Source organism: Budorcas taxicolor, chromosome X (assembly GCF_023091745.1).
Source record: "Budorcas taxicolor isolate Tak-1 chromosome X, Takin1.1, whole genome shotgun sequence".
NCBI lineage: Eukaryota > Metazoa > Chordata > Mammalia > Artiodactyla > Bovidae > Budorcas > Budorcas taxicolor.
Window position 1 is genome coordinate 79,433,877 of NC_068935.1, and position 20,352 is coordinate 79,454,228.

The following is a 20,352-nucleotide window of genomic DNA, read 5'->3' on the forward strand; positions in this document are numbered from 1 at the left end:
TATAGTAAAATATGCTAACACTACAACATTCCTTAAACTTTTAGCTTCTAACTATTCTTTATTACTCCTAAACCCTACACTCAGCAAACTTCTTTTGCCATAAATATTTCCCTCACAAACAAGTCTCAGATAACAATCCTTCCCATGGCCTCAAGCTGTGGCCTATGTGCTCATCCTGGAGCATTCTTTGTAAAGATCCTTCCTTGAACAAATGTCAATGGTTACTTTGTAGATTATTTTCTGGGCACAACTGCAGAAGGCTTTGTGCTTTCTCATGCTTCTCTCAAGAACAATAAGCACCTTAACATTCTTTCCAGCCAACTCAACTGAAGAAAGGAAAGAACAAGTCAGAATCACAAGACCTAACTCCTTCATCCTGGGACCATGCCTGTGGGATGAGGAGGGGGGTTGGGGCCGTGCCTCCATTTTGTCAGTAATGCCTAACACGGCTCCTGACAGACATGTAAATAACCCACAATAGTCGCATAAATGTGAAACATGCAAGAAAGAAAATATCACTGGAGGCAGACAGTATTTTAACTAAGAAAGTGTCTCTGTTGCACAGATTGAAGAAATGGCGGTAAACCTGTGGAACTGGGCAATTACCAATAAAATGGATTTGGTGATAAATGAACAGAAAGCTAAAGGTATGTATACGTTTTGTAACTCATACTATGAGGAATATTCTTATTGTACATCAGATTGTGTTCCTGTAATTTAAATATTTTGATCAGTTCTTAAATGCATATTTATTAAAAGAAAATAAAACAATCCTTAGACCGTAGTTTCTCGAGCAAACCCTGCTGTGGTTTTATGGTTTTTCAGAGGTTAGCTCTTTTTCATAGAAATTTAAAAGCTTCACTGAAGAAATAGTCTGGTGGTGAACAAAAAAGGTGATTAAAAATGAGGTGGGGAAAATGAGAACTTGAAGAAATGTCAAAGGACATGGTTTATTTCTCTGGAGAAGAGATGATCAGAATCGTCCAGATTCTGAAGAACCATCAAATAGTAGGTTCTCTTCTCCGTTAAGAAAATAATGAAAAATGTTGCTGTCTGAGGAATTTAGATTGAATAAAAAATCTGTAAAGAATATAGTTTCTTCATGAGGTGCGTTGATAAACATTGGACTGAGTTACTGAGGAAAATTATAGAAGTTTTTGTGAGAGCAAACAAGAATAACAACAACTAAAAAAAACCCCAAACCATATTCATCTGCTTGGGTGTATTAAATGTGATCCACTGTCTTGCAGAGTATGAGCACTTTAGCTAAATGGGCAGGATCTAGTGTGCTGACAGTTACTAATTTCCAACAAGGATAGTGACAGTTAATGCATTTTTGGAAAGTATATTGCCTCGTTATAAAGAGTATGTTGAGGCAACCTGTCAAAAGGTGAATCTCTGTAGTGCTTTGCCTTGTAGACAAATGAATTTTGTCTGTATGCAACAAATAGAATTTAATACTAAATATTTATCTGTATGAATATAAACCAAATTGTATACAACCTCAGTGTACATATTGGGTACTTAGTGGTTAGTATAGCCAATAATATACTTACTTACTAGCTCATTCTTCTATTAAGATGTTTAGAGAACAGTTCTGTCTCTTTAACTCTCAGATAAATGTTGATACCATTACTCCTAGAAGGCTTAGATCCTGGAGTTGGGAGGAGGGAAGAGTTGGAAATACATCTGTGGGAGAAACCTACTGGACAGATGAATTGTGTGATGTTTAAATGGGTTAATTCTAAACTCCTCCCATTCTGCATATCAAGGGACACTGCTTTGGCTGTTTTTCACTTCTTGCCCAATAGTGGGGATTTGGTAGATGAAGTGGGAGCTGCAGCCCTAGGACCTTTCCTAATGTACTGACTCTGCAGTTCTTAGATATTTGGGTGCTTGTTATGTGTACAGTATTTTTCAGATACAATGGAATACAGGATGTAGTGCAGGAAGCATCTGGTTTAAAAAAATTTTATTTCCAAGATATGTTGATTGGTTGGAAGATATTTTGTCTCAAAAACAAATTCAATGTGCCTGGATTATGTTATGTGATCAAAAAGTCATTAAAGATTTATGCACTGTAATTTTTTATTATTGGGAAGGATTATGGAACAATGGACAGAAATGGGAAAGTGAGAAGTAGAGGAATGACTTGTAAACTTTAGTTTTTGACCTGTTGTATTTGAGGCGACCAAGTTAGAGATGTGAGACTGGAGCTAGTGTGAAAGGTTGGGCTGCCTATAGATTTGATAGTTATTCACATGGAGATGATTGTTGAAGCCACACAAGTTGTTGAATTCTTGGAGGGAGAAAAGAAAGAACAGTGGCTCTTAAATATTCGTATAAATGAGAGTCCCTTGTGGAGCCTTTTTCAAATACAGATGCTGAGGCCCCATCATTGGAGGTTTTGATTTTGGGGTTTAGGAGGAATTCTGGGCATGTCTATAATTTGTAAAAATATCTTAGGAATTTTCATGCACAGCAAATTTTAAGAACCAATGGTGTTGAGAGAATAGTGAGATTTTAACCTTAATTCTTCCAGATAAGTAAAAGAAGTAAAAGAGCAAGGATAGAAGACATAAAAGGAATAGTCAAAATATTCTAGAGGAGACTCACTATCCACTTTAGTTCAGTCACTCTTGTTTCTGACTCTTTGCAACTCCATGGACTGTAGCACACCAGGCTTCCCTGTCCATCTCTAACTCTCAGAACTTGCTCATACTCATGTCCGTTAAGTCAGTGATGCCATCCAACTATCTCATCCTCTGTCATCCCCTTCTCCTGCTTTCAATCTTTCCCAGCATCACGGTCTTTTCCAATGAGTCAATTCTTCACATCAGGTGGCTAAAGTCCTGAAGCTCCAGCTTAACATCAGTCCTTCCAGTGAGTATTCAGGACTGATTTCCTTTAGGACTGACTGGTTTGATCTCCTTGCAGTCCAAGGGACTCTCAAGAGTCTTCTCAACACCACAGTTCAAAAGCATTTATTCTTTGGTGCTCAGCTTTCTTTATAGTCCAACTCTCACATCCATACATGGCTACTGGAAAAACCATAGCTTTGACTAGATGGACATTTGTCGGCAAAATAATGTCTCTGCCTTTTAATATGCTGTCTAGATTTGTCATAGATTTTCTTCCAAGGAACAAGTGTCTTTTACTTTCATGGCTGCAGTCACCATCTGCAGTGGTTTTGGAACCCAAGAAAATAAAGTCTGTCCCTGTTTCCATTGTTTCCCCATCTATTTGCCATGGAGTGAATGGGCCCGGATGCCACGATCTTAGTTTTTTGAATGTTGAGTTTTAAGCCAGCTTTTTCACTCTCCTCTTTCACTTTCATCAAGAGGCTCTTTAGTTCCTCTTTGCTTTCTGCCATAAGGGTGGTGTCATCTGCGTATCTGAGGTTATTGATATTTCTCTCAGCAATCTTGATTCCAGCTTGTGCTTCATCCTGCCCGGCATTTCACATGATGGACTCTGCATATAAGTTAAATAAGCGCTACCCACTTACTGAGTACATACTCCTTTATAGGGTTGTCAAACCATGTTATGGCAGGCAGTAGGTCAAAGGGACAAGGTAAGACTCCAGAATGAAAATACCAGGCACATTATTCTTGAAGGTTTAGAAAGGAATGGATTAAAGCTAACATAAACAGGACAAATAAAGAATTCACAAGTGCCAGCAGATGTAAAGTTAGAGATGTGAGAAAAAAATCTTTGTTTTGTGTCAAGTCCATCAACAAGCACCTAACCAGGATATTTATAGCATAGAGGGCCAAGAACAGGCTGATGAGGATAGAACAACAACATCAAAGAAAACATCTTTATACTGAAATAGCATTCTGTCTTAGCCTCAGCTGCCTTTGGTCAGAAGGCTTAATGGTGATAATTATACATACCTGGATTAAGAAGCTAGGCCTGGAGCAAAGTTCTTAGACATTTCCCACAGAGGGACACTGCTTCATGCTGAACTAAGATAGAGTGAGGTGAAGGAAGTGGTATTTTTCAAAAAGGTTATGATCATTGGGAAATGTTGCTGTGAAGTCAGGGAAGCTGATCTTCGTGAGTGCAGCTTTAGTAAAATGATAATGAAGCCTAACAGATTGTAGGACGTTAGGGAAAAGAGGGAGTAGTAATAAAATTGAGATAGTAGGTCATTCAGTTCATGAAATTTTGAGACTTTCTTGGTGGTCCTTGTTAAGAACCACCTGGCAATGCAGGGACACAGGTTTGATCCCTGATCGGGGAACTAAGATCCCACAAGCCTGCACCACAACTAGAGAGACCACATGCCTTAACCAGAAGACCTGGAGTGCTGCAATTAAGACCTGATGCAGCCAAATAAATTAATTTTAAAAAAAAGTTTGGCATTGAGAGGAAGAGGTGAAATGGGATGGAAACTTAAAGCACAGTGGGGTTAGTTGAATTTTTTCAAAGAAGGGGAATGGATATATTTGAAGGTAGAGGGGAAGGAATAGAGAGAAGCACTGAAAATATTTTTGGAGAGGGGAAATAATTGAGAGATCAGGGTCGTTGAGAATACTGAAAAATTAGTAAACTTTGAAAAAAAAGAAACATTTTCAAAACTGGAAATGCAAGACAATGTAAATATATATTTAGAAATTATTTTACTGTAAGTTTTTTTCCAGAAACAAATTAAATTTGTTGAGGGAATGAATAAATTTTACATTTTGTGATGGTTAATAAAAATTTGATTACTTCAATTACCCTGTAATTTAAGCTGGGCAAATCCCTTTTTTATTGGAATATTAATTTAAATGATACTAGCATAGATAGAATGGCTGCAGAGTTTTAAAAATATCAAGGCAATTAGTTCAGTTATATGTGGAATTATCTTTAAAAATCTGGGTATGTTTTATGATGAAAAAAACCACACAAATAAAAAGGTTACAGTTATTCAAGCTTTCCTATTTTCAGGGTAAATTAACTGTACAACGAAGATATCTGTAGTTTCTAAGTTATGCTTCAAGAACTTTACCTCATCTGAAGAAAATTATTTAGGAAGTTTCTCATTTTAGGAGAATAATCTTAAAATATTCTAATATTCAGAAATTTTGTCAGATGTTGAATAGCTTTAGATTTCAATTCTACTTAGAATTTTCCTGCTGGCATGGTGCATACAAGAGCATCATATGAGTCTTTGGAATTTAAGACCTGCAGAAATTAAAATTTGAAAATATCTGTTTGACTTAAGCAAATTATTCATTTGGTAGTTTTGGTAATTTTACTTTTGGTAATTGATTTTTTAAAAAGGGCTTTAAAAGTCCTATTTTTAATAACAAATATGATTTTACTTCACTCCTCTTTTCTCAAAGGTGTATATAAAAGGAGAATGTTTTGTGTTTATGGGTATCTAATTACTGAATTACTGTTTTGCAGTGCGGCATGTTGCTTGTAAGTTGATTCGCATGTGTGAACACCCAGATGCTTCAGAAGAAGCTATTCAAAGACAAATTTTGGTAAGTCCTAATTAAATCAGGAAAGGGCATATGCAGTGAGATAGTCATTACCCTGTGAAGATGGTTGAATTTAGTGTAAACATGGAAGAGGTGTTATATCCTTTAGTTCTGTCAATGTTGTTGTTATTCAGTCTTTAAGTTGTGTTTGACTTGTGACACCATGGACTGCAGCAGACCGAGTTTCCCTGTGCCTTATTATCTCCTGGAGTTTGCTCAAACTTGCGTTCATTGTCAGCAGTACCATCCAAGCATTTCATCCTCTCTTGCCCCGTTCTCCTCCTGCCCTCTGTCTTTCCCAACAGCAGGGTCTTTTCCAGTGAGTTGGTTCTTTGCATCAGGTGGCCAAAATATTGGAGCTTCAGCTTCAGCATCAGTCCTTCCAATGAATATTCAGGGTTGATTTCCTTTAGGATTGACTGGTTTGATTTCCTTGCTGTTCAAGGGATTCTTAAGAGTCTTCTCCAGCACCACATTTGAAAAGCACCAGTTCTTCAGTGCTCAGCCTTCTTTATGGTCCAACTCTCACATCTGTACCTGACTACTGGAAAAACCATAGCTTTGACTATACAGATGGACCTTTGTTGGCAGAGAGATGTCTCTACTTTTAAATATGCTGTCTAGGTTTGTCATAGCTTTTCTCCAAAGGAGCAACCATCTTAATTTCATGGGTGCAGTCACCTTCCACAGTGATTTTTTTAACCCAAGGAAAAAAAAAAATGCCACCGTTTCTACTTTTCCCCAATTTGTTTGCCATGAAGTCATGGGACTGGACACGATGATCGTAGCTTTTGAATGCTGAGCTTTAAGCCAGGCTATTTACTCTCCTCTTTCACCTTCATCAAGGGCCTCTTCAGTTCCTCTTTGCTTTCTGCCATTATAGTGGTGTCATCTGCATATCTGAGATTGTTGCTATTTCTCCTAGCAGTCTTGATTCAAGTTTGTGATTCATCCAGCCCGGCATTTCACATGTTGTACTCTGCATATAAGTTAAATAAGCTGGGTGACAATATACAGCCTTGATGTACTCCTTCCCTAATTTTCAACCAGTCCTTTGTTTCATGTCCAGTTCTAACTGTTGCTTCTTGATCTGCATACAGGTTTCTCACGAGACAGAGAAGGTGATCTGGTATTCCCATCTCTTTAAGAATTTTCCACAGCTTGTGATCCACACACACAGTCAAAAGCTTTAGTGTAGTCAGTGAAGCAGAAGTAGATGTTTTTCTGGAATTCCCTTTTTTTCTGTATGATCAAGCAGATGTTGGCAATTTGATCTCTGGTTCCTCTGCCTTTTCTAAATCCAGCTTGAACATCTGGAATTTTTTGGTTCATGTACTGCTGAAGCCTAGCTTGAAGGATTTTGAGCATTACCTTGCTACCATGTGAAATGAGGGCAATTGTATGGTAGTTTGAACGTTCTTTGGTATTACCTTTCTTTGGGATTGGAATGAAAACTGACCTTTTTCAGTCCTGTGGCCTCTGCTGAGTTTTCCAAATTTTCTGACATATTGAGTGCAGCATCATCTTTTAGGTTTGAAATAGCTCAGCTGGAATTCCATCACATCCACTAGCTTTGTTCATAGTAATGCTTCCTAAGGCCCACTTGATTTCACACTCCAAGATGTCTGGCTCTAGGTCAGTGGCCACACACACCATCGTGCTTATCCAGGTCAATAAGACCTTTTTTGTGTAGTTCTTCTGTTAATTCTTTCCACCTCTTCTTAATCTCTTCTACTTCTGCTAGGTCCTTGCCATTTCTCTCTTTTATTGTGTTTATCTTTGCATGAAATGTTCCCTTGGTATCTAATTTTTTTTTAAGAGATTTCTAGTTTTCCTCTTTTTCTTTGGTTTGTTCACTCAAGAAGGCTTTCTTTTCTCTCCTTGCTGTTCTCTGGAACTCTGCATTCAGTTGGGTATATCTTTCCCTTTCTCCTTTGCCTTTTGCTTCTCTTCTCAGCTATTTGTAAGGCCCCCTCAGACAACCACTTTGCCTTCTTGCATTTCTTTTTCTTGGGGATGGTTTTGGTCACCATCTCTTGTATAGTATTACAGACCTCTGTCTACAGTTCTTCAGGCACTCTGTCTGTCAGATCTAATCCTTTGAATCTATTTCTCACTTCCACTGTATAATCATAAGGGATTTGATTTAGGTCGTATCTGAATGGCCTAGTGGTTTTCCCTACTTTCTTCAATTTAAGTCTGAATTTTGCAATAAGGAGTTCATGATCTGAGTCATAGTCAGCTCTCGGTCTTGTTTTGCTGACTGTATAGAGCTTCTCCATCTTTGGCTGAAGAGAATATAATCAGTCTGATTTCGGTATTGACATCTGGTGATGTCCATGTGTAGAGTTGTCTCTTGTGTTGTTGGAAGAGGGTGTTTGCTATAACCAGTGCATTCTCTTGGCAAAACTCTGTTGTCCTTTGCTCTGCTTCATTTTGTACTCCAAGGGCATACTTGCCTGTTACTCCAGTCATCTTTTGACTTCCTACTTTGCCTTCCAGTCCCCTATGGTGAAAAGGACATCTTTCTTGGGTATTCTAGAAGGTGTTGTAAGTCTTCATAGAACCGTTCAACTTCAGCTTCTTTGGCATTTAGTGATTTGGGCATAGACTTGGATTTTTGTGATATTGAATGATTTGCCTTGGAAATGGACAGAGATGATTCTGTCGTTTTTGAGATTGCTCCCTAAGCACTGCATTTTGGACTCTTGTTGACTATGAGGGCTACTCCATTCCTTCTAAGGGATTCTTGCCCACAGTAGTAGGTATAACAGTCATCTGAATTAAATTCTCCCATTCCCATCCATTTTAGTTCACTGATTCCTAAAATGACGGTGTTCACTGTTGCCATCTCCTGCTTGACCGTGTCCAACTTACCTTGATTCATGGATCTAACATTCCAGGTTCTTATGCAATATTGTTCTTCATAGCATTGGACTCTACTTTCAGCACCAGACACATCCACAACTGAGCATTGTTTCTGCTTTGGCCCAGCCTCTTCATTCTTTCTGGAGCTATTTCTCTGCTCTTCCCCAGTAGTACATTGGACACCTGCTGACCTGGGAGTCTCATTTTCCAGTGTCGTATGTTTTTGTCTTTTCATACTATCAATGTTACTTCCATAATAATTGTATCTATTATCATTAGAGGTCTCAGTAGTACTGTAGTTGTTAGTACAGTGATTCAGTGGGCTAAATGTTGAACTTATAATTCAGAATTTATGAAAAGTAATGAAAGTAGTCAAAAGTAATAGTTTTCTACTCCCTCCCTTTCTACCCTCTGTCTTGCTCCCTATAAGCAAGTATGTTTTTAATGGAAAATATTTTTCCCAGTATTTTAAAACAGTATTTTATTGAAAAGCTCAAATGTACACACAAACTAGAAGATATAGTATGATTCCCCTATTTACTCATCACTCAGCTAGAGTAATCATCAACTCACCACCACTCTTGTTTATTCTGTATCTCTCCTAAGCAATCCCATGAATTATTTTCAAACAAATCCAAAAAAATATTATTTTGCCCATAAATATTTCAGTACATGTCTCTTAAAGACAAGATATTTTTATTCCAAAAAACCCTATTATTATACCCAATAAAATTTAATAAGGATTTTTCTAAAATCATAAAATATCCAGTCTTCCCTCCCTGTAACTTCTCACACTTATCCTCCTCCACCCTGCTTTTTTCCAGTTGGTTTTTAGAATCAGCATTAAATTTGCACCTTGTACTTTGTTAATATATTCTGTAGTTTCCTAAATTCTGCATTCTGATAACTACATCATAAGTATATTGTTTAATACAATACTTTGTCCTCCGTTTTTCCAGAAAACTAATAGTTAGATTTAGAAGCTTGATCTGATTCAGGTTCATTTTTGTCAAGAATCATTCATCAGCGGTATGGTGTACTTCTATCAGGAGGCAGTAATGTCTGTTGTTTCTCTTCTGTTGTGTAGTGCCCTTTGATGATTGTTATCCCTAGGTCCATTATTTCTGTGGAGATTTGCATATTCTAACTATGTATTCCTTCTTTGTTTATTAACTGGAATAGAGAGAAGCTTTCATAAACGATTTGGTCACTCTGAAGTATACTTTGAGAAAGTCGTGACTCTTCCCCTTTATTTAACAGTTTTCAGAATAATGAGTTGGTTCTCTAACATCCTTTAAAGATGACTGTTTTTTTTTAATATTGTGAATTCATGGGTTTTAACATACTTAGTGACTTTCAATCCTTTGTAGTTATTATTCTTACTGAAGCACAGTGTCCTACTTTTGGCTAGTAGGAGCCTCTTTAAGTGGTTCTGAGTCTTTTGGCATGAATGCAGCAGTTTTAATAGTTTTATTTGGTTTCTGAGATGACAAGTTATCCAGGTTTGTCTTGTATAGTTCCTGCTCTAGAACTGGAATCAGCCATTCCTCTGAGGAGCCCTGTTTCCTTTTAGTGGAGAGTGTTATTTAGAAATAAGAGTCTGGATGTTACAAGTGCTCATTGCTATTGCATTGGCATTGTTTCTAGACCTTTTAAGTTGACAGAGCTATGAAGTACATTTTTTTAAAAAGAAAGTACATAATGAGTTCATACTGATATTTCCAATTGCTATTTAGGATTATAGTGTTTTACTTAGCTTCTTTTTTTTAAACTTAGTTTCTTGATTTTATATTTGTGTCTCTGGTTCTAAAAATCTTGGAGCTAAACATTAATATAATGAATAACCTCTTTTATCCTAAAAATTATTTTTATAATAGTTTCATAATATACCAGTATCAATATTATTACAAAGAATGATTTCTAAAAATGGTTAGGAATTTTTTTGCAGTTTTGTTCTTAAAGGTATATCCCACTAGGAATTACAGTCAAAATATTGTTTCAGTATTATTAAAATGTTATTTTAAAATTATGTAAAAAATTCCTTTCTCTATGATTATGCTGTCAACTTGATACAGTTAGATTTATTTGCTTCTATTTGCTTTTGATTTTTGTGATTGCTTCCCTCTTACCCATTTTGATTTAATGTTGTTTTATAATTATGTAAAATATTGACATGGTTCTGAAGTCAAGTCAAATCTACTAAAGGAACTATCTTTGGATAAGTCTAGCTTCTATCTCTGTCTTTTACACGCTATTCTCTCCCTTCCCCTGTAGATAACTATTTTGTTTATTTATTTTTTATCCTTCTGATTGTAGTTGTTAAGTTGCTAAGTCATCTCCTTGTGACTCATGGACTGCAGCACACTAGGCTTCCCTGTCCTTCACAGTATCCCAGAGTTTGCTTTGTCCATGTCCATTGAGTTGGTGATGGTATCTAACAAATCCTTTGATAGACATGTATGTATGCATGTGTGTACGTATATAAATATGTATACAAACATTTTTGATAAATGCACGTATGTATGCCTGCATGTACACATGTATTTTATTGAAGCATTATATATAGTATTAGTTTCATGTGTACAACATAGAGATTCAGTATTTTTATAGATTATACTCCATTTAAAATAATGGCCATATGGCCCTTTGCTGTACAATATATCTGTGTTGCTTATTTATTGTATACACAGTAGTTTGTATCTCTTTATCCCGAACCCCTTTCTTGTCCGTTCTTCCCTCTCACCACTAGTAACCACTATTTTCTTTTCTGTATCTGTGAGCTTGTTTCTGTTTTGTTATATGTATTTGTTTTTATCTTTTAGATTCCTCATGTAAGTGATAGCATAGAATATTTGTCTTTCCTTTTGGTTTTAAAGTCTTCCCTGGTGGCTCAGATGGTAAAGCATCTGCCTACAATGCGGGAGATCCAGGTTTGATCCCTGGCTTGGGAAGATCCTCTGGAGAAGGAAATGGCAACCCACTCCAGTACTCTTGCCTGGAAAATCCCACGGACAGAGGAGTATTGTAGGCTACAGTCCATGGGGTTGCAAAGAGTTGGACACAATTGAGCAACTTCACTTTCACTTTCTTTCTTTTGGTTTTAAAATAGAAGCAAATAGGTATTCATACCTATTTATCTAAGAATATCTTACCTGTTTATCTAAGAATACTTTTAAGAATATTCCTATCTATTTATCTAAGAATACCTGTTTATCTAGGAACCTGCCCCAAGGCTCTTAGATAGTTGGTAACATTCCATATGTATACTTTTCTCCACCATTTTGTGGAAAATAATAGTTTACTTTATTCTGAGATCACTACAGTTAACTTTGATTACTATATTCTTGCCTGGAGAATCCCATGGACAGAAGAACTTGGTGGGTTGTAGTCTTTAGGATCACAAAGAGTTGGACATGACTGAGTGTGAATGCTTATGATTTGTTGTTGTTCAGTCGCTCAGTCGTGACCGACTCTTTGAGACCCCATGGACTGCAGCATGCCAGGCTTCCCTGTCCTTAACCATCTCCCGGAATTTACTCAAACTCAGGTCCATGAAGTCAGTGATGCCATCCAGCCATCTCATCCTCTCATCCCCTTCTCCTCCTGCATCAGGGTCTTCTCCAGTGAGTCGGCTCTTCTCACTAGATGGCCAAAGTATTGGAGCTCCAGCTTCAGCATCAGTCCTGATTTCCTTTAGGATTGACTGGTTGGATCTCCTTGCAGTCCAAGGGACTCTGAAGAGTCTTATCCAACAGCACAGTTTGAAGGCATCAGTTTTTTGGTGCTCAGCCTTCTTTATGGTCCAACTCTCACATCTCTATATGACTACTGGAAAAACCATAGCTTTGACTATATGGACCTTTGTCAGCAAAGTAATGTCTGTGCTTTTTAATATGCTGTCTAGGTTGGTCATAGCTTTTCTTCCAGGGAGCACACGTTGTCTAATTTCATGGCTGCAATCACCATCTGCAGTGGTTTTGGAGCCCAAGAAAATAAAGTCTGTCTCTGTTTCCATTGTTTTCCCATCTCTTTGCCATGAAGTGATGGGACTGGATGCCATGATCTTAGTTTTTTGAATGTTGAGTTTTAAGCTAGCTTTTTCACTCTCCTCTTTCACCTTCATCAAGAGCCTCTTCAAGAGTTCCTCTTCACTTTTTGCCATAGCGGTGGTGTCATCTGCATATCTGAAGTTACTGATATCTCTGCCAGAAATCTTGATTCTGACTTCAGCTTCATCCAGCTCAGCATTTCACATGATGTACTCTGAATATAAGTTAGATAAGCAGGGTGACAGTATATAGCCCTGATGTACTCCTTTCCCAATTTTGTACCAGTCCATTGTTCCATGTCCAGTTCTAACTGTTACTTCTTGACCTGCATACAGGTTTCTCAGGAGGCAGGTAAGGGAGTCTGGTATTCCCATTTCTTGAAGAATTTTCCACAGTTTGTTGTGATCCACACAGTCAAAGGCTTTAGCATAGTCAATGAAGCAGAAGTTTTTCTGAAATTCTCTTGCTTTTTTCTGTGATCCAGTGGGTGTTGGCAATTTGATCTCTGGTTCCTCTGCCTTTTCTAAATCCAGCTTCTACCATCTGGAAGTTCTCAGTTCATGTACTATTGAATCCTAACTAAGTATTTTGAGCATTTCCTTGCTAGCATGTGAAATAGGAGCAATTAATTGCATGGTAGTTTGAACATTCTTTTACATTGCCCTGATTTGGGATTAGAATGAAAACTGACCTTTTCCAGTCCTGTGACCACTGCTGAATTTTCCACATTTGCTGGCACATTGAGTGCAGCACTTTAACAACATCATCTTTTAGGATTTGAAATAGCTCAGCTGGAATTCCACTAGCTTTCTTCATAGTGATGCTTCCTAAGGCACACTTGGACTTCACACTCTAGGATGTCTGGCTTTAGGTGTATTTTTTTATTTATTTAACTTTTTTCCAGCCATACATATACATGTATCCATTTTCCCCCAAACTCCCCTCCCATCCAGGCTGCCACATAACATTGAGCAGATTATGTGCTCTAGGGTAGGTCCTTCCTTTTTTTTTTTTAACCCAACTTAACATTATATCCTTGGAGAAGGCAATGGCACCCTCCTCCAGTACTCTTGCCTGGAAAACCCCATGGACAGAGGAGCCTGATGGGCTGCCGTCTATGGGGTCGCACAGAGTCGTTCTTCACTTTCACTTTTCACTTTCATGCATTGGAGAAGGAAATGGCAACCCACTCCAGTGTTCTTGCCTGGAGAATCCCAGGGACGGGGGAGCCTGATGGGCTGCCGTCTATGGGGTCGCACAGAGTCAGACACGACTGAAGCAACTTAGCAGCAGCAGCAGCAGCAGCAACATTATATCCTAGAGATCACTCCATAGCCGTATATAGACGTATTCTTTATTTTTTTAGCTACATGGTATTATTCAGTTGGTGCATGTACTTTATATTCAACCTGCCCTCTTTGATGGACATTTGGGTGCTGCAATGAAATGCCTTGTGCATGTATCTTTTCCTGTTTTTAAGGCTGTTACTCATAACCATTTTTGTTTTTATTTGTCATGTTTACTTCCATATATCTTAATCATATGCTAATATCACTGTATTAGTTTGGTAGGCTGCCATAAGAAAATACTATGGAGCGGGTGGTCTAAACAATGGGAATTTATTTTCTCACAATTCTGTCAAAAATCATGATCTAAAATCAAGTTTAAGATCAAGGTGTTGGAAAGTTTGTTTTCTTCTGAGGCCTCTTTTTGGATTGCAGATGGCTGCCTTTTGGCCGTGCCCTCTGTGTGTGCACATCCCTGGTGTCCCTTTGTGTATCCAGATTTCTTATAAGGATACTAGTCAGATTGGATTAGGGCACACCTTAATGGTGTCATTTTAAATTCATTTTGTTAAAGGCCCTATCTTCAAATACAGTCACATTCTGAGGTACTGGGACCTAGGGCTTCAACATATAAAGTTTTGGATGGGGAGGGGGGCAATACAGTTCAGCCTACAATAATTAATTCTTGATTCATCAGCTTCACATATTGTCTGTTTCTTATACAGAAATACTACATATACTCTGTTTCACAGATATGTGAAGATTTATCTCATATTACATATTACCTCCCTGACTCTGCCTTTCAGTTTTTGTTAGTTATATCATACTTTTTGATTTATGTTAATAATTGTTATTTAAATTTAAATTTATTTATTTTTATATATTTAAGTGTTTATTTCTTACTCCATCAGTTTTGGAGAGTATATATTTTTAAAATTAATTATATTTTTGGACTGTGCTAGGTCTTCAATGCTACATGCAGGCTTTATCTAGTTGTGGTGAGTAGGGGTGCTACTCTTCTTTGCTTCTCCTTGTGGTGGCTTCTCTTACGTGGAGCACAGGCTCTGGGCAAGCGGGCTCAGTCGTTATGGTGCATGGCCCAGTTGCCCCACGGCATGTGGGATCTTCTCAGACCAGGGACCAAACCTGCGTACCCTTCATTGGCAGGCAGATTCCCAACCACTGGACCACCAGGGAAGTCCCAGAGAGTATATCTTTATGTTCAACTCTGTGAGGATATTAGTACCTTATCATCCTCTCTCCCTTTCTTCATCATTAACCTTCCAACTTCAGTTACATCTAACGTTTGCATTTTTGGCTTTATTGATTTCAAAGAATGGTAACTAAAAGCATTTTATTGATTATGACTGCGATTTAATTCTGTGGATAATAATGATATATCTCTTTATGTTTTCATCTATTAGCTGTCCTATTTCCTCAGGTATTCTGTTTGTTGAGTAGTGGGTTGTCCTTTCATATTACCGGTTTCCCTCAAAAATTTGGTGATTCTTGCTTATATTTGATTTGAGAGTCCTTGATAGTTTTCTGTGAATAGCGTGTCACACTGTTTACTGTAACCCGAGTCCAGTAACTGATCGAGAATTAGGAGCAGAGATTTTGCATTGACCTGTGTTGTCAGCCATCTGGAACTTTACTTTTTCCTAGTCTAAGTGATCATACTCACTGTTCCTTTCTGAGGAGGAGGGGAAAGTCTTTTGGGAGTGAAGCCTACTGCCTGATACTCTACTGTTCACATCCAGAATGTTTCCATATTTTGCATTTTTGTGCATTTTAGCATGTAGGTTTTTGCCCCAGTCCATTTGCTGTCTATTTTTCAGAGGTTCTTCATAATTTCCAATCAACTAAAAATACTTTGTTTTTTCAGGACTATTATTAATATGAAAATATGCATATAATATTATTTCTATAAAAATACATAAATTCCTAGAAATGATATATCTGTATCATAATATATATTTATATGATATTAAATATCATTTCTAGTATATCATAGTATATACTATATATACATATCATTTCTAGGGATTTGTAATAAAAGGGGTGGCTATAGTGTATACTCAGTCCTCCATCTTGATTCAGTTCTTGTTTGCTTCCACAGTATTTATACATATTACTCATCAACTATTTATTTAGATGTCTTTCAGTTATAATAGTGTGAGCTTCTTTGGGGTACCTGGCATATAATGGATATATAGTAAGTATTTGCTGAACTAAGACAATTTTTATTAGAGATATAATTAAATATCAGATCCCAGGTATGTTGACTTATAATCTAGTGTTTATCATAGAAAAATTTCTTCAAGTATGTGAGGCATTAATTTTTAGAACTTTCTCTTCTTATTTAAATTATCCCAATGTTTTCTTTTCATATTTCTTAGAAGATGTATTTTCAAGTCTATTAATTTTTTATTATTGCTTTTAAGACCATTTTTCTTTAATTATGGAGTTCTATGCAGAACATAGGATTCTAATAAATGCTGTTACTTTTTTGTTTTCTGAGGATTACACTACTGAATCTGGACAGAGTATAAATATCTTACCTAATATAATCAGCCAATTTAGAAGAGGTGTGAATTTTAAAAATTTATTAATTTTTAATTGGAAGATACTTGCTTTACAATATTGTGTTGGTTTCTAACATACATCAGCATGAATCAGCCATAGACATATGTATTTCTCCACCCTCTTGAACCTGAACCTCCCTCTCACCCCATCCAGCCCTTCTGCATTGTTACAGAGCACCGAATTTGAGCTTCTTGCATCATACAGCAAATTCCCGCTGGTTATCTGTTTTACATATGGTAATATATATGTTTCAATGCTATTCTCTCAATTCGTCCCACTGTCTTTTTTCCCCCACTGTGTCTACGAGTCTGTTCTCAATGTCTGCATCTCCATTGCTGCCCTGCAAGTGGGCTCATCAATGCCATCTTTCTAGATTCCATGTGAAAGTGAAAGTGTTAGTCACTTAGTCATGTCTGACTCTTTGTGACCCCATGGACTGTAGCCCTCCAGACTCCTCTGTCCATGGAATTAATTCTTCAGGCAAGAATACTGGAGTGGGTTGCCATTCCCTTCTCCAGGGGATCTTCCCGACCTTCCCGACCCAGTGACTGAACCCAGGTCCCCTGCATTGCAGGCAGATTCTTTTACTGTCCAAGCCACCAGGGAAGCCCTAGATTCCATATATATGCGTTAATATACTGTATTTATCTTTCTCTTTTTGAGTTACTTCACTCTGTATAATAGGCTCTAAGTTCATCCACCTCATTAGGACTGACTCAAATGTTTTCCTTTTTGTGGCTGAGAAAAATTCCATTATATATAGATACCCAAACTTCTTTATCCATTCATCTGTCAATGGATATCTATGTCCATTGTCTTAGCTATTGTAGATAGTACTGCAATGAATATTTGGGTGCTTGTGTCTTTTTCTGTTATGGTTTCCTCAGGGTATATGCCCAGTATTGAGACTGTTGGATCATATAGTAGTTTTATTCCTAGTTCTTTAAGGAATATCCATACTGTTCTCCATAGTCACTGTATCAATTTACATTCTCACCAACAATACAAGAGAGTTCCCTTTTCTCTACATCTTCTCCAGCATTTATTGTTTATAGATTTTTTGATGATGATCATTCTGATTGGTGTGAGGTGACACCTCATTGCAGTTTAGATTTGAATTTCTCTAATAATGAGCGATGTTGAGCATCTTTTCGTGTGTTTATTAGCCATCATTATGTCTTCTTTGGAGAAACGTCTGTTTAGATCTTCTGCCCACTTTTTGTTTGAGTTGTTTGTTTTCCTGGTATTGAACTGCATGGGCTCCTTGTATATTTTAGAGATTAATGCTTTGTCAGATATCTCATTTGCAATTATTTTCTCCCATTTGAGGTTTGTCTTTTCACATCATTTGTAGTTTCCTTTGTTGTGCAAAAGCTTTTAAGTTTAATTAGGTCCCATTTGTTTATTTTCATTTTTATTTCCATTACTCTAGGAGGTGAATCATAGAGGATTTGCTGTGATTTATATCAAGGAGTGTACTGTCTATGTTTTCCTGTTAGGAGCTTTATAGTTTCTGGCCTTACATTTAAGTCTTTAATCCATTTTGAATTTATTTTTGTGTGTTGTGTTAGGAGGTGTTCTAGATTCATTCTTTTACATGCAGCTGTTCAGCTTTTCCAGCACCATTATTGAATAGGCTGTCTTCTCTCCATTGTATATCCTTGCATCCTTGGTCAAACATAAGGTGCCCATATGTGCGTGGGTTTATCTCTGGGCTTTATGTCTTGTTCCATTGATATATATTTCTGTTTTTGTGTCAGTACCATATTGTCTTGATGACTGTAGCTTTGTATAAAGTCTGAAGTCAGGAAGGTTGATTCCTCCAGCTCTGTTTTTCTTTCTTAAGATTGCTTTGGCTATTCGAGGCCTTTTGTGTTTCCATGCAAATTACGAAATTTCTTGTTCTAGTTCTGTGAAAAATACCATTGGTGGTTTGTTAGGGATTGCACTGAATCTGTAGATTGCTTTGGGTAGTTTAGTCATTTTCACAATGTTGATTGTTCCAATCCAAGAGCATATTATATCTCTGTGTCATCTCTGATTTCTTTCATCAGTGTCTTATAGATTTCTACATACAGATATTTTGTCTCTTTACATAGGTTTATTCCTAGATATTTTATTCTTTTTTTTTTTTTTTGCAGTAGTGAATGGGATTGTTTCCTTAATTTCTTTTTCTGATTTTTCATTGTTAGTGTATAGGAATGCAAGGGATATCTGTGTATGTTTTATTCCAATCTGCATTCCTTTTCTTTCTTTTTCTTCTCCGACTGCTGTGACTAGGACTTCCAAAACTGTGTTGAATAATAGTGGCAAGAGTGGGCACCCTTTTCTTGTTCCTGATTTTAGAGGAAATGCTTTCAGTTTTTCACCATTGAAAATAATGTTTGCTATGGGTTTGTCATATGTGGCCTTTAAATGTTGAGGTTTGTTCCTTCTATGCCTACTTTCTGGAGAGTTTTTATTATAAATGAGTGTTGAATTTTGTGGAATAGCTTTCTGTAGATGATTGGTTTTTTATCTTTCAGTTTGTTAATATGGTATATAGCATTGATTGATTTGCATATACTGAAGAATCCTTGCATCACAGGGATAAAGCCCACTTGAACATGATGTATGGTCTGGTCCTTTTAATGTTGTTGGATTCTGTTTGCTAGAATTATGTTGAGGATTTTTTCATATATGTTCATCATTGATATTGGCCTGTAATTTTCTTTCTTTGTGGCAACTTTGTCCTTTGTCTGGTTTTGGTATCAGTGTGATGGGGGCTTTGTAGAATGAGTTTGGGAGTTTTCCTTCCTGTGCAATTTTCTGGAAGAGTTTGAGGACAATAGGTATTAGCTCTTCTCTAAACTTTTGGTAGAATTTGCCTGTGAAGCCATCTGATTCTGGGCTTTTGTTTGTGGGAAGATTTTTTTATTACAGTTTTGATTTCCATGCTTCTGGTTGGTTGCTTCATTTTTTCTGTTTCTTCCTGATTCAGTTTTGCAAGGTTATATTTTTCTAAGAATTTGTCCATTTCTTAGAGGTTGTGTGTTTTATTGGCATAGAGTTGCTTGTAGTAGTCTCTTGTGATCCTTTGTATATCTGTATTGTCAGTTGTAATTTCTTTTTCATTTCTAATTTTATTGATCTGAGTCTTCTCTTTTTCTCTTGATGAGTTTATCTAATGGTTTATCAATTTTGTTTATCTTCTCAAAGAACCAGCTTTTTAAAATATAAATTTATTTATTTTAATTGGAGGTTAATTACTTTACAATATTGTATTGGTTTTGCCATACATCAACATGAATCTGCCACAGGTGTACACGTGTTCCCCATCCTGAACCCCCCTCCCACCTCCCTCCCCGTACCATCCCTCTGGGTCATCCCAGTGCACCAGCCCCAAGCATCCTGTATCCTGCATCGAACCTGGACTGGCGATTTGTTTCATATATGATATTATACATGTTTCAGTGCCATTCCCCCAAATCATCCTACCCTCTCCCTCTCCCACAGAGTCCAACAGACTGTTCTATACATTTGTGTCTCTTTTGCTGTCTCGAACCAGCTTTTAGATTTATTTATCTTTGCTATTGTCTCCTTGATTTCTTTCATTTCTACTCTGATCTTTATAATTTCTTTCCTTCTGACTTTGGATTATTTTTGTTCTTTTTCTAGTTACTTTAGGTTGAGGGTTAAGTCGTTTATTTGATGTTTCTCTGGTGTCTTGAGGTAGGATTCTGTTGCCATAGACTTCCCTCATAGCACTGCCTTTACTGCATCGCATTGGTTTTGAGTTGTTGTGTTTTCATTGTCATTTACGTCTAGGTATTTTTTGATCTCTTTAAATTCTTTGGTGACCTCTTGGTGATTCATAAGTGTATTATTTATCCTCTATGTGTTTGTGTTTTTATATTTTTCCCTGTAGTTGATATCTAATCTTATAGCATTATGGTCAGAAAAAATGCTTGAAATGATATCTGTTCTTTAAAATTTACCAAGGCTTGATTTGTGACTCAGATGTCATTTCTCCTGGAGAATGTTCCATGTGCACTTGAGAAAAAGTGCAATCTACTGTTTTTGGATGAAATGGCCTTTATGTATCAAGAT

The 20,352-nt window shown here is 37.0% G+C and overlaps 1 protein-coding gene across 1 annotated transcript in view; it reads left to right on the top strand.

Annotated features, from left to right (window-relative positions):
• The window catches only part of TEX11 (testis expressed 11), a 247,086-nt gene that overhangs the window by 26,192 nt on the left and 200,542 nt on the right, over window positions 1-20,352 (top strand). Inside the window, exons 4-5 of the mRNA XM_052662695.1 lie at window positions 566-647; window positions 5,398-5,477. Coding sequence (XP_052518655.1) covers window positions 566-647; window positions 5,398-5,477 — 162 coding nt within the window. The remainder of the gene's footprint in view (window positions 1-565; window positions 648-5,397; window positions 5,478-20,352) is intronic.